Consider the following 12660-nt stretch of genomic DNA (forward strand, 5'->3'; position numbering starts at 1 on the left):
TACAGGAACATGGAGCTTCTTGACCATGCAACAGAAACTGGTATTTTCTAAGAGCACCTTGCCAGGAGACGTCTTTTGCAGAAGACCATGCTTCTGAGATTGTCCTGGAGACCCAGGTGTGAGAATACAAGGAAGCTCAAGCCTTTACCTCCAGCAATGAAATCACTCCATCTACACTGAAGTAGTTCAGACATTTTATTTATCTTCCTCATGAACTGAGATGGCATTATGTATAAAAATGTGTCATTTTAGGTACCTTTGTTTTTATTACTGGCTTTAAAAGTCAAAACTTCTACTGGTAGAAGTATCTGCTGTGCATGAATCCAGCAAATCTGCACTAATTTCAGCCTTGTGCTAGAATGAAAATGATTCTATAAAAAATTCCTCTTTAGTGGATCTCGGATGTCAACACCTTCCAGTCACCTCTAGCAAGGACTGGAAAAAAAGCAATGGTCTGCAATGGGAGCAATCACATGTGGTCTGAAAACCTGCTGAAAGATAGCAGGCAAAGAATAATAATGAGTATCCATCCATCAAGTTAGGAACTACAATGAAGGGGATTTCTGCAAAATATACATAGCACAATATTAAACACTAGAGGAATCATAGAACATGCACAAATGACCGCAACCTTCCCTTTGGGATTTTGCACATGTATTTTAGTTGCTGCCAGAGCCTCTTTGCCAACCAAGGGAAGCAGTGAAAGCCTGCCTGCACTGGGTCTCCCTGCCTGCTAAGAGCAGTAGGGACGGCAATGGCCATTAAATCCTCAGAAGAGCCCTGCATGCAAACAACATGCAGCTCTTTCCTCAAGAAAAGGTGAAAAAATAGCCCATCACAGGCATATTGGCTTCTGAATCCCATGAGCCATGGGAGATGCTGCTGCTCTTGAGATGCCTGCAGGGAGGTCAGCACCACCATCCTGCACAGCCTCCCTCCAACAAACCTCCATCTGAAGGAACTGTGGTGTCTCCATTTGACCCATGCTTCCCATCATCTCTTGAGCAAGTCTCCCCCAGTACTCCTCTCTGCAAAATCAACTTCTTTTGCAAGGCGTTGGGTGTGATCAGGCATACCCGTCATATGATCAGAAAAAAAATAAAGTCGTGCCACGTCAGGTGGTAGGAAACATCACTGTGTGAGTCACATGAGGCCCAACCATCTGGCCACATGGTAAAGCCAGAGCTGGAGGCATGCTTGATAACTAGTCATGTGGCTTTCTCTGTTTAAAAGAGACAGATTAAATGGTGTCACCTAATATGGTACAATTACCCATGAAAGTACAGAACTGAAGTTGTCAGATGAACTGCTTTTGCTTTACCTCTTCACTTCCACTGCATCAGGGCTTTATATTTTGTAAAAAATAAGCACAACTTTAATGGTTGGTCACATTCCTAGCATTCCTTAACCAGAGTATTACTTCACTCACGATCTCAGATACCTTATTAACAACAACATTAACAAAATGTCACTTTTTTCAAGCAGCAACAGTTTATTATTGGGAAAAACATTAGGACTTTATTTTTTTTTCTTACATATACTTGATTTGAATAAAAATAATTTAAGTTTTTTATTTTTTATATTACATGAAAATAAAACAAGGACTGTGAATTCTGGAAGCAAGAAAACTTAGACAAAACTTGTTTAGCTGCTGAGATGTAGTACTTGCATTTTTTTAAACTCAAATAGAGAAACAATCACAATTGTCATTCCAGTGAAGAAAATTAATCCATTTATAAAATATTTTGAAGTCTGAGAACAGTATATAGTTACACTAGAAAGTATTTATAATATATTGTGTGAGTTCTAACATATTACCTAAAATATATAACTTTTCAGACTTTACATGGTCAAATATTTTAGACCATATTCCAGTGGAAAAACACTACACATTTTTTACAATCCTCTTAAACTTCTTGTTGAATTAACTTTTATTTCCTTTTGAGGAATTTTAATATAATATTTCAAGCAATAAAATATTGCATACAAACTAGCTTGTAGAATCATATTCGCGCTAACTGGACGACTGCTGTTTTAAAGGTTGAAGCACCTTTAGAAACAATGATAAAGCATCACTGTTGCAGTAGCTGATGAAGAAGCAGATTTTGTGCACAGACTGGTACAATTTTCATGACATCTCTGTAAATCCAATAAAAATTACTGTTTAGTCAGTAACAGGAAATTAAACTAATGGCAATTAAAATATGCATAAGGCTGGGGTAGGATTACAGTGTTACAAGACAAAGATTCTATTAATTAATCCAATTCATATTATCTGACAAAGACTTCCAACAGAAACATTGATTACTTCTTTGTTTTTCTTTTAAAATACATGCAACCTACTGTACTTTTTATTCCCTAGCTTACCATGTGTCTTTTCAGTTGAATGTGAACATAGTTCATCTTTCCATTAAGCTCTAAGGTAGCAAACACCATTCAGCATCACCTGAACGGACTCTAGTTTAAAAAAAAAAAAAAAAGCCCCCAAAAGCAAAAAGGCAATTAGCATGTCAAGGTCTTGCTTTAGAACACAAACTATTATCTGTAGAAATATACGCAGGGTAAAAATGAGATGGAATTTGAATACGTATTTATTTGCATTGAGTACTATATTAAGTTTAAAGTAACTGTCACAGTCACGGCTGTCTGATGGGCCAACAGAAAACCATTCTCCAAGTACAAGGTAAAAATACTATTAATATGATCGTCAAAACAATCTAACCTCAGGGGTCAGTTCCCTTTTAAAGGCCACTAGAAATGCTAGCTGGTATGCAGCTTGACAAACAAGCCAATGCCATCTAAATGGACAACGTCAAGCCCGCTAAAAATAAACATTTAATTTCAGGATATTTTGGAGGATTTTTTTGTTTTGTTTTGTTCTTGGCTTTTTTATTTTTGTAACCGTCTGCTGTTTCCAGCACCATCTCGGAGGCTGAAACATTTCATTCCTTCCCCTGCCTGTTTTGTCATTTTCCACTTGGCAGATACAAACCACCACACCCTGCTGCTCCTTATGGCGCACAAGTCACTGGTATTGCCTTTTTATTTTCCTTGTCTGTTATCCATATCGTCACTGGGATTTACAGCCCTGGAATGTGATTTCTGCACTAATATGTTTTTTTTTTTTTTTTTTTTTTTTTACTAAGGAATGCCTTACTTTGCAACCATAGCTCTGTAAAAATATTGTCTTTTTAAATAATGAGTGGGCAGTGGCTCGTTTCAGATAAATCAGCAACGCAATTTAGAAAGACAAGCAGACGTTTTTACCAGACTACAATAGTTTTAAGATCAGGAACAATTCTGGACCTAACCTATGCTTTATGTCTTCCTTTCTAAACCCAAAATTGCTTTTAGTTTTACCAAGAAATATTCTTCTGGTCTGGACTATAGAATTTTTGAAATTATTATGCATATTTATGTTTTATGTATGTTTTACTTCTCTAAATATATTACTCATTTGTTTAATTCATTCAGGAATCTACCATACTGTCAACCAACTACAGTAACCCAGAAATATATGCTGTATGTGGAAGGGGCTTAATCACTAAGCCACACTTTCCTACAAAGCTCCAGTATTTTTGACTGGTAAAAAGCATTTCTCATTGAAATAATACTGAAGTGGAGCCCAAGCCCTCCTCCATATATATGACTGTTAAGTTAATTAACTTTTCAGGACAAAACGCTGATCACATTCAATGACAAGGTATACTATCATCTTCAAGATAGCTCCAGAGGTAGCTCTGGTGGTACAACAGTGTATCTCGGGTCAAGCTTAGGCGTGAAATCCTTGAAGTTCTTAGATGCTTCAGTACCAAATACATCTAAAACTTTCCTGTTCATCAGAGCAAACCTGAAAAATGAGAGAGTGAACAGATTATTCACTTAAACAAAAAAAATAAATTGCTGTTAAAATTATTTCACTTCCATGAAAGACTATCCAAATCTTTGAAATGCAGGCTTCAGCCTACACTGTTTACAGATTGCAAGTTTTTCACCTTGGGCAAAAAAGATGTGAAAAAATACCTTTGACAAATCTGATCACCAGTGTTTTGAGTTGATATGCTTTATATAGCATGACTTATGCAAAAGGAAAAACTTTTAACTCCACAAAAAAAGCCCAAACAAACTATACTACTGTCTTTTCCACTCGAGTGGAACATAACCTGGCCATGCCTGTGTAAGTCTGGATAACAATTTAATGGGTGTTACAACCTATTTCCATCTCTTTACTCTTCAAAATTGTTGAGTGAAAGACCTTCTAAATGTCAAAATAATCTGCTTCTATGGAGAGTGTCAAAATTACTATTACAGATATTTGCTTCAGAGGAAATAAATGAGCAGAACTGAATTTCTCTTCCCTCTCCTCTTTCAACTAAAGCAATCTTAGAATTAATACAAGAGAGAAAAATGAAGCCAAGGTTGGACATCTGCACTGACATCATCCACCATATCATGTTTGTACAGCCTCAGAGGTTGCCTGCGGATTGCCTCCAGGCATCCCAAGGAAAGCTTCCCACCACGTCTAGCAATGTATTAAGTCACCGAATGTCCAGCTAATAGTGTGCTGTGCCATGGGGTGTGTAGGTTTAACATGCTCCAGGGACTGGCCTCTGATTTCTCTTTTATTTTTACACTCTGGACAGAGACAATCTCTTCTCTATGCTGTCCCTCACACCACAGTAGGTTGCATCGAAAGGACTGAAAGGAACTCTCAGGTTTATCCGGACGTTACCTTTATTACCATTCATAAACTGATCTTCACCATGATTTGGATGCCTTGGTTCTGCCATATAGCATATCCATATAATAATGCACACTTCACTAAACTGTGTTTTTATAAATCAATTACAGCAAAATCTATTTTAAAAGGTAAGCACTTTAACATATTAGAGTGTAAATTCTTGCTTACCACTGAAAATTTTTCATTAGGTTTTCCTTGAAAAAAATCCTTTCCTAACTGAAATAGATGTTCTATAAAAAAAAATGTTGAATCTTCAAAGCACTCTTAAGAAATATTCAGATATTTCTATTAATACTTTTAAACCTGTAGAAATACCATGCTGTAAGTCACTGAATGTATTGATTTCTTCAATTTCTGTATTTGTTTACTGGATTCTTCATATTCCACTGAAATCTGAAAGCATTCCACTGTTCCAAGTGAAAACAGATAAAAAAGCCTTCTAGTTAAACTCCCATCTGCTGAACAGTCTTAACCACATTTAAGTCTTTGCTCCTGTCATTAGACTAAATCAGCAGTTAAGAACTTCAAGTGGACTGGAAGCCACTTGAAAAGCAAAGTAAATACACAGGAAATTAGCCCATATGTACTGCTACAGCTATGCTGTTGACAGCGAATGACACAGAAAGTTGAATGTGATCAATGGTATGTTTAGGCAAGCCATAACATACCCCAATTACATACCTGCCCTTCGTTAGTCGTAAAAGAAATTTCCAGTATGAAGGTCTCAGATTCTGAACTTCCATGACAGCCTGCAAGAAGAATAATCTGTAAGAGCCAGCTGTGCAAGGGTCAGGGGAGAGCCTCATCTCGTACATTATATTGCCAAAAGCAGTGATCATTAAAGGATGGCTACAGAAACATATATATATATGTTATATATTATACACATACATATAAATTCCTCTTATGATTCATAAAAAACTAAACTAAAAAGCAACTGCGATCATCCAACAATGTCCAACACTAGCAGCAGATAAACTGCTCACAGCTGAATTCAATGCTCCATATGAGCACGACCAGCAGATACTGGTATTCCCAGAAGACTATCTTTCAAAAGTGGTGGCAATTAATTTAGATCTCGTTGTGTAGAGAAAGCACAAATAATTCTAATCATATTTTGTGTAGTCACCTTTACATATCCCTTTCCATATCTGAAATAATCTATTTGACTACTTTTCCATCTCACTCATGCATATAGTGAGGAAAAAACTCCTCAGTATAGATCCCTTTGCTAATTTCTCCCTCCTTCCTCCCCACTAAACCTAGTAATTTATTTAAAGTCTTGGATTCCTTTTTCAACTAGTCATTAAGCAATGAAAAAAAAAAAACAAAAACCTTTCCTCTTTCTTCATAATAACTTATTTCTTTTAGCTCCATGTGATGATCCTTGCCAGTAGTATTTTGAGATCTCAGTGTCACAGACTGTCTGGCACATCCCCAGTACTAAAAAATATTAGTTTACTTTGATATTAGAATGAGAAATAACCCCAAATAAATGGAAGCAATGAGGAGCAGGAGTAGTGGATCTCTTCTGTTAGGCGCAAGACAGCAGAAAGCTGCTTTATGGTTTTCTCTTTATTGAGGGGCAGAAAAATAGATTTCATTTTCTAGAAGGGGGAAGATGTGGAATAGTGTAGAGAGTAATAGGGTGCCACTGAAAAGGAGATTTTATAGTTAATGAAGCCTTAATGAAGATAAGAGTACATAATTGACTTACAAAGGATAAAATAGCTTGTTTCAAATGTAGGACTTAAGATTTCCTTGCTAACTTTTGCAGATTCTTTCAAACAGCTAACTTTATTTCTTTTAGTTGAGAGGGAAAACTTCCATTAAAAAAAAAAAAATCTGTAATATTACAATAAATTGCCTCCTTGAGAAATGGTCTTTTCATATGCTTGTGAAAGTCCCTACATTTATATTCATCTCCTGGGTCAATGTGTTTTGAGATCCTTTCCAAAGAATTCAAAGCTTTGCATAACGTATTGAGTTACAAACACATGAGAAATTTGAGTCACAGAAATGATCTTCCCACAGTGACACTCAAAAAGTCCTGATTCACAACATCTTGCTGAAATTACTACATGGTATTTTTCCTATTTCACTGTATCCTCATTCCATTCAACATTTCAGTTAAACTCAGAGAAGTTCATATGCTATTCAAAGACAACATACTTACTGCCTGAAAGCATATTGATGTAGAAATGGCATAGATGATGCTGTCCGCATGAGGAAAATAGGGAACCTTCCCTGCTTCAATGCCTTTGAAGTATACCGTCTATAAAGATAAACAAAATACTCTGAATAAAATAAAATAAATTTAACGTAGTTTTTTATATTTATTATACATTTTCAAAGTAACAGGCCAACATTACTAATCTATGCTCATATAATTTTGTATATGTCCATAAATGTGTTATTAATTGAGCTTGCTTATAGAAGTTATCCAAGATCAATAGAACAAATGGCTATAAATGCACAGAACAAGACTTAGCAACATCTGGGGTGTTAAAAGGGTAGTATAGATCTTAAAGATAAAAAAGGGAAAGTTTGCTATGTTAAATTCTTCATTTAAAAAAAGCAGAAGAATAATACAATAACTATTCCAACAAAGTGAATATTCACTGTTCTTAAACAGCTTGAAATCACATACTTTTATTTCTGAGAAAACATGTAAAGTTTATTTTCCTGAGCACAGCTTGACCTTCCAAAGCAGCACACGCCTCTTTGGTCAGTTACCCTTGGCTTGCGTAAGACAATAAAAGTAGTTTAAAAAAAAGGAAAGAAAGAAAGAACACACAGCACTTTTCTTATTTCACTGCAGCCACAATGTCTCAAACTCTAGAGAAAACCATCAGCAACACAAGATACTATTCGTGTTTTTTTTCCATCTGATATTCCAAAAGTCAATATGGACAACTCAGAGTTGCTTTTATGCAACCATTATGTGAACTACCTTCAGAGCTTAAGTCTAGGCTTACAAGGAACAGGAATAAGCAGAGTATAACTTCCCTTTTATGTTTAATTTTATACTTAAAAGAAAAATACATTCCTTCCTTTTATTCTTGTTAAAATGAATTCTGCACCCATAAAGGGGATGGATAAATATTACTAGGGAATGAAGCCCTTGAGGTCTGCAGGAGAAAGCTTTGTGATTCAGGGATGACGCATAACAGGAGAACACTGTCGACTTATTCCAGTGTTGCTGCTGGGAAAATAACCAGGACTAAGTCCTGATTTTATGGAAAAATCACAGTAAGAAATCAAAAGCTGGTTAGCAAAGTATAATCAACATAGAAAACTCTACAAACATTCTCAATTTTTTTTGCCCCTACAGGCTCCCAATTTTAACAAGTTCATAGAAATAATTCAAACCGGATAAATGGTAATTAGAACAAAGTTCTTTGCAAAGCCGGGAATTCAATCAGATGAAGCATACTGACAAACAACTTCAGCTATAGACTAAAACCTAAGCTATTTTGAGTTATCTTAGATTGCTGAATGCCAAAATTAGGGAACAAAGGCAGGAAGTTAAGCTGTAGCTTTTGGCAATAAATCTGCAATTAAGGGCTACTTTTGATTTATGTTTCTGGCAGAATAGACAAAATCCGCATTCTTGAAACTTTTAGGTTGAAAAACCTGCAAAAGCTACAAAGCAAAGAGCTATCAGAAAAGATTACCAAAAATCATGGAGAATATACATGAAGACCAGTGTATAAAGACCTTTTAAAATGAAACACAGAAAGGAAAATAAGAAAGAAATGAGACCACAGAATGGCACTGCCACTCAGCGTGTACCTACTAAAACACAGCCCCACTATACAACTCTGTATTACTCTGCAATGTTCTGACAAAGCTTATAAAGTTCATTTTCTGCCTTGAAAAAATATATACAATAAAGAGCTCTGTTACAAGGTTAACATCCTACCTCTACTAATTTGGACGCCAGATACATAGAGATAGTAGTACTTTTGTAGAACATCATAGAAATTCCTGCTAGACACCCTGTAACAATTAGAAAACACAAGCATTATTAAGATTGTGATTTATTGTTGCTGTTGCCGTACATCAGCTCAACAGATGTTGCACAAGATGATGCTTTTTTTGCTACAACAAAGTTCAGTGATGTTCCTGTATTGCCTATCAAAATATGGTTCGTGCCATTAAAAAAAAAAGAAAAAAAAAGAAAAAAAAAGGAATTTTGAAACTGTGAAACAAGACTGTGGCTCAGTGATCAGGAGCACAGCCTCAAATTTCCTCTCTCATCCCACAAACAAGAGAGACCTCTGAGGTTTCACCAATGCAATAGGTGCACAAACAGGAGGGAAGGGCCTGCAACACTACACATATTTCATTGGAAAACAATCCTTCAGATTCAGTTGAGCTCATCCTTTCAAATGTGTATTCTGTCACATACAGAAGAGCTGGTATTCAAACCTCACATTGATATGCTTGGAAAATAAAGGATTTTACATTTGTGAATACAATAATTTATTGTCCTTGAAGGTGAACATAAAAAACAGACCGTTTGACTTAATTTACCTTACAATTTTAATAAAAGACTTTATTTGAAAACATTTGTAACGTTATTGTGTGTTTCACTACTTGAAATACCACCAACACAGCCTTAATGTATACAGTACTATTTTTATCACATAATTCTGGAAAGGGAACAGGAGGACAGACATTCAGCTATGTGCATTACAGAAATACTTGCAGAATCCTAACACAGGCAATATGGGCTTCTTATCATGGACTCACCAGCTACAAGTGCATGAAGCTCATCATCTAGGTTTCGTACCCAGCGCAGGAAGCAACTAGTACCCTGTAGGTGAACAGACAGCAGGATTAGCCCAAGTTATTTCTCTTTCACAGACTGGAGATATCCTGCTGTAAACTAGTAATACAGCACACAGCATGAATTAAGGATATAGTGTGACAATACCCACACTACCTGAAGAATTTTTAGTTGTTTACTGTTACTGTTCTTTTCAGAATCAGAGAGCAAAACAGTTTAGTTTAAAATAACAATCTAATTCACGTGTGTTCAGAAAAGCTAAACTTGAGAATATCTTCATTTGCTCTAGTTGTCTTGACTCTCCCATGAGAAGTCTGTCACATCCTTTGCATTGTTTTTTCCAACTGTTTTGGAAATCCATACTTTGCTGCCAAATTTTATCCCTGGTAAATTTCTGTTTGTTTCCAAATAGTTGGAGACTTGCTTAGCGGGGCCAGATCCAGTGCTGATGGCACTGGGACAACATTATATAATTCTGTATGACGGCCTGCCGACATCTACTTTGATATATGTGTCAGCCTGTTAATCCATCTAATGTGTGTTTTTTATGGAGCAAAAGAATAATTTATATTGGAAGAGATTTCTGGAGATCATCTGGTCCAACCTCCAGGTCTCATTAGAGCAGGTTGATCAGGAATTCATCCAATTAAGTTCTGAGCAAGAACAAAGACCACATAGCCTTACCAGGCAACCTGTTTCAATGTTAGGCAACCCTCACAGGAAAAAATATTTCCTTATACTTCATCAGAATTTCCTGTATTTCAACTTGAATCCATCCCCTTTCATCCTGCTACTGCATAACTCCAAGAACAGTTTCTCTCTGTTTTCTCTGCACCCTCCAGGAGGCATAAACAGCAGTGAGATCTCCCATCAGCCTTTCCTTCTCCAGCTTAAAACCTGGTTCTCCCAGTCTCTCCTTGCACATCAGATGACCCAGTCCTCAAATCAACTCAGTGGCCCTCAGGTGAACTCACTGCGCTAGTTCAGGTTGTATCAGGAATAGTACAGCCAGCAAGCAGGACCAGGGAGGTGATCGTCCCCCTGTATTCTTCTCTGGTGAGGCCGCACCTCGAGTACTGTGTTCAGTTTTGGGCCCCTCACTACAAGAAGGACATCGAGGCTCTGGAGCGTGTCCAGAGAAGGGCTACGAAGCTGGTGAAGGGCCTAGAGCACAAGTCCTATGAGGAGCAGCTGAGGGAACTGGGGTTGTTTAGCCTGGAGGAGGCTCAGGACAGACCTTATTGCTCTCTGCAGCTACCTGAAAGGAAGGTGTGGGGAGCTGGGGGTTGGCCTCTTCTCACAGGTAACTAGTGATAGGACTAGAGGGAATGGCCTCAAGTTGCGCCAGGGGAGGTTCAGGTTGGATATTAGGAGACATTTCTTCTCAGAAAGAGTAGTCAAACACTGGAACTGTTTGACCACAGAGGTGGAGGAGTCACCATTCCTGGAGGTATTTAAGGAAAGGGTAGATCTGGTACTTAGGGACATGGGTTAGTGGGCAATATTGGTGGTAGGTGGACAGTTGGACTAGATGATCTTAGAGGTCTTTTCCAACCTTAATGATTCTATGATTTCCAAGTCTTGAACAATACATTGAAATGAAAAAAATACAGAAGAAGAAAATGTCTGTGTCTCAAAATTGAATTACAACAGTCAACTTTACTACTCAAATTTGAGTAGTAAATTTAGTTTTTAAATCTTATTTTAAAAAAGGAAACCAGGCTATCATAGCTGACTTATTTTTTATAAAACCTTATTTGCTATTTGCTGACAATAATTAACAGTAAGGGGAACACAAAATATTAATAGTACAGCTACCGCAATTCTACAAAGGCATTTCAGACTGCCCTCGGGGACAAGATTGACTTTTTTTTTTTTTTTTAAAGTAAGGCAGAATATAATTCCTTTGGGTTCAAAATGCATCAAGAAATATTCTGGCTGTGATTCAATCTTTTAGACTGATTAGGATCTCTATTGCCCTACATGCTTAACTCAAACTGGAAGAAAAACATAATGCAACCCAAATTTATGGAATGCAAACAACAACAGAAAGCACCTACTTAATAAATTACAAATAAAGGTCAGAGTATTTGACCCTCATAAAATTAACATCCATAGAACTAAATTATACTTCAGCTGTAGTTGGAGGTCTTAAAACAAATCAAAATCATTTCAGTTTTTGCAGTTTAAATACTTTTATTCTCTGGAGGCACTTTTCCTAAAATTTGAGCGACAAACTAATTTTCAAGTAAACTCTGAATAGGCCGTTTACACTTTGACATCAAAAATTTTAAACTCAGTAACCTTAAAAATTCTTGTTTCAATCCAACTGCACTTTAAGCAAGATTCTGTTTTGCTTACATATAAGGTTTTTTTTTTTAAAAATCAGTAAGTAATGTTCACCCAGAATAATACAGAATTGTCTTACCTTTGGAGAGAAGTGAAGTGGCAGTTGAAAAATTACATGTGTGATTAGGAACATAAAAGCGCAAAAGCCGCTTCAGCACTGCAGTATGTAACATACTCTCCCTTACAGCATGTGTTTGGTTACATTCTGTTTGGCATTAATACACATAATTCAATTAACTTCAACAATGTTGAATGAATGTGTATCAGTTCACAATCTGTCATCTTATAATGGTGCAGAAGGGTCGATTTCCAAGTGCTATGTCTCAGTCAGTTGCACATGATGTATGTTCTGCAAGCTCCTGCTATTTAGCGTCGAGTAAGGATTCCAGAGACACTTGAGCCAAAAAATCTGCAAATGGCTTCTCTTTGGCAATAATGCTGTTACTGCAGTCATCACTTGTGTCTGCATGAAAATGTTTCTGTGTAAAAGAAAGTCCCTTTGAAATCTGAATTCACTTTCTCTGAAGTATGCCTATCTCCTGATACTGATGTCATGCTTCAAAATGTATCTGGTTTATTCAGAAATGACAGAAAAAATAGAAGGAATGGGAGATCTGTTTGCTGTTTATGGTTTGATTATCACAACGCTACAGAATTTGTCAGTGCCATCCTGTAGAAACCAGTGTCAGTAATATGAAGTGGCTAGACTTTTTACCTCATCCTGATGTTCTGAAAAGCAAAATAAAAAAAGTGGCATTCGACACTCTGTATGTTA

At 36.7% G+C, this 12660-nt stretch overlaps 1 protein-coding gene across 2 annotated transcripts in view; it reads right to left on the reverse strand.

Annotated features, from left to right (window-relative positions):
* Positions 1–1468: 1468 nt before the first annotated feature.
* TMEM135 (transmembrane protein 135) overlaps positions 1469–12660 on the reverse strand; it is a 181451-nt gene continuing 170259 nt past the window's right edge. For both annotated transcript variants that reach the window (XM_035542443.2, XM_035542445.2), the window contains 5 exons: positions 9500–9563; positions 8667–8743; positions 6918–7016; positions 5423–5490; positions 1469–3850 (listed from right to left, as the gene is read on the reverse strand). In XM_035542443.2, the coding sequence (XP_035398336.1) occupies positions 3718–3850; positions 5423–5490; positions 6918–7016; positions 8667–8743; positions 9500–9563 (441 nt within the window). In that variant the 3' untranslated portion in view covers positions 1469–3717. The remainder of the gene's footprint in view (positions 3851–5422; positions 5491–6917; positions 7017–8666; positions 8744–9499; positions 9564–12660) is intronic.

The sequence above is a fragment of the Cygnus atratus genome, chromosome 1 (genome assembly GCF_013377495.2).
Source record: "Cygnus atratus isolate AKBS03 ecotype Queensland, Australia chromosome 1, CAtr_DNAZoo_HiC_assembly, whole genome shotgun sequence".
NCBI lineage: Eukaryota > Metazoa > Chordata > Aves > Anseriformes > Anatidae > Cygnus > Cygnus atratus.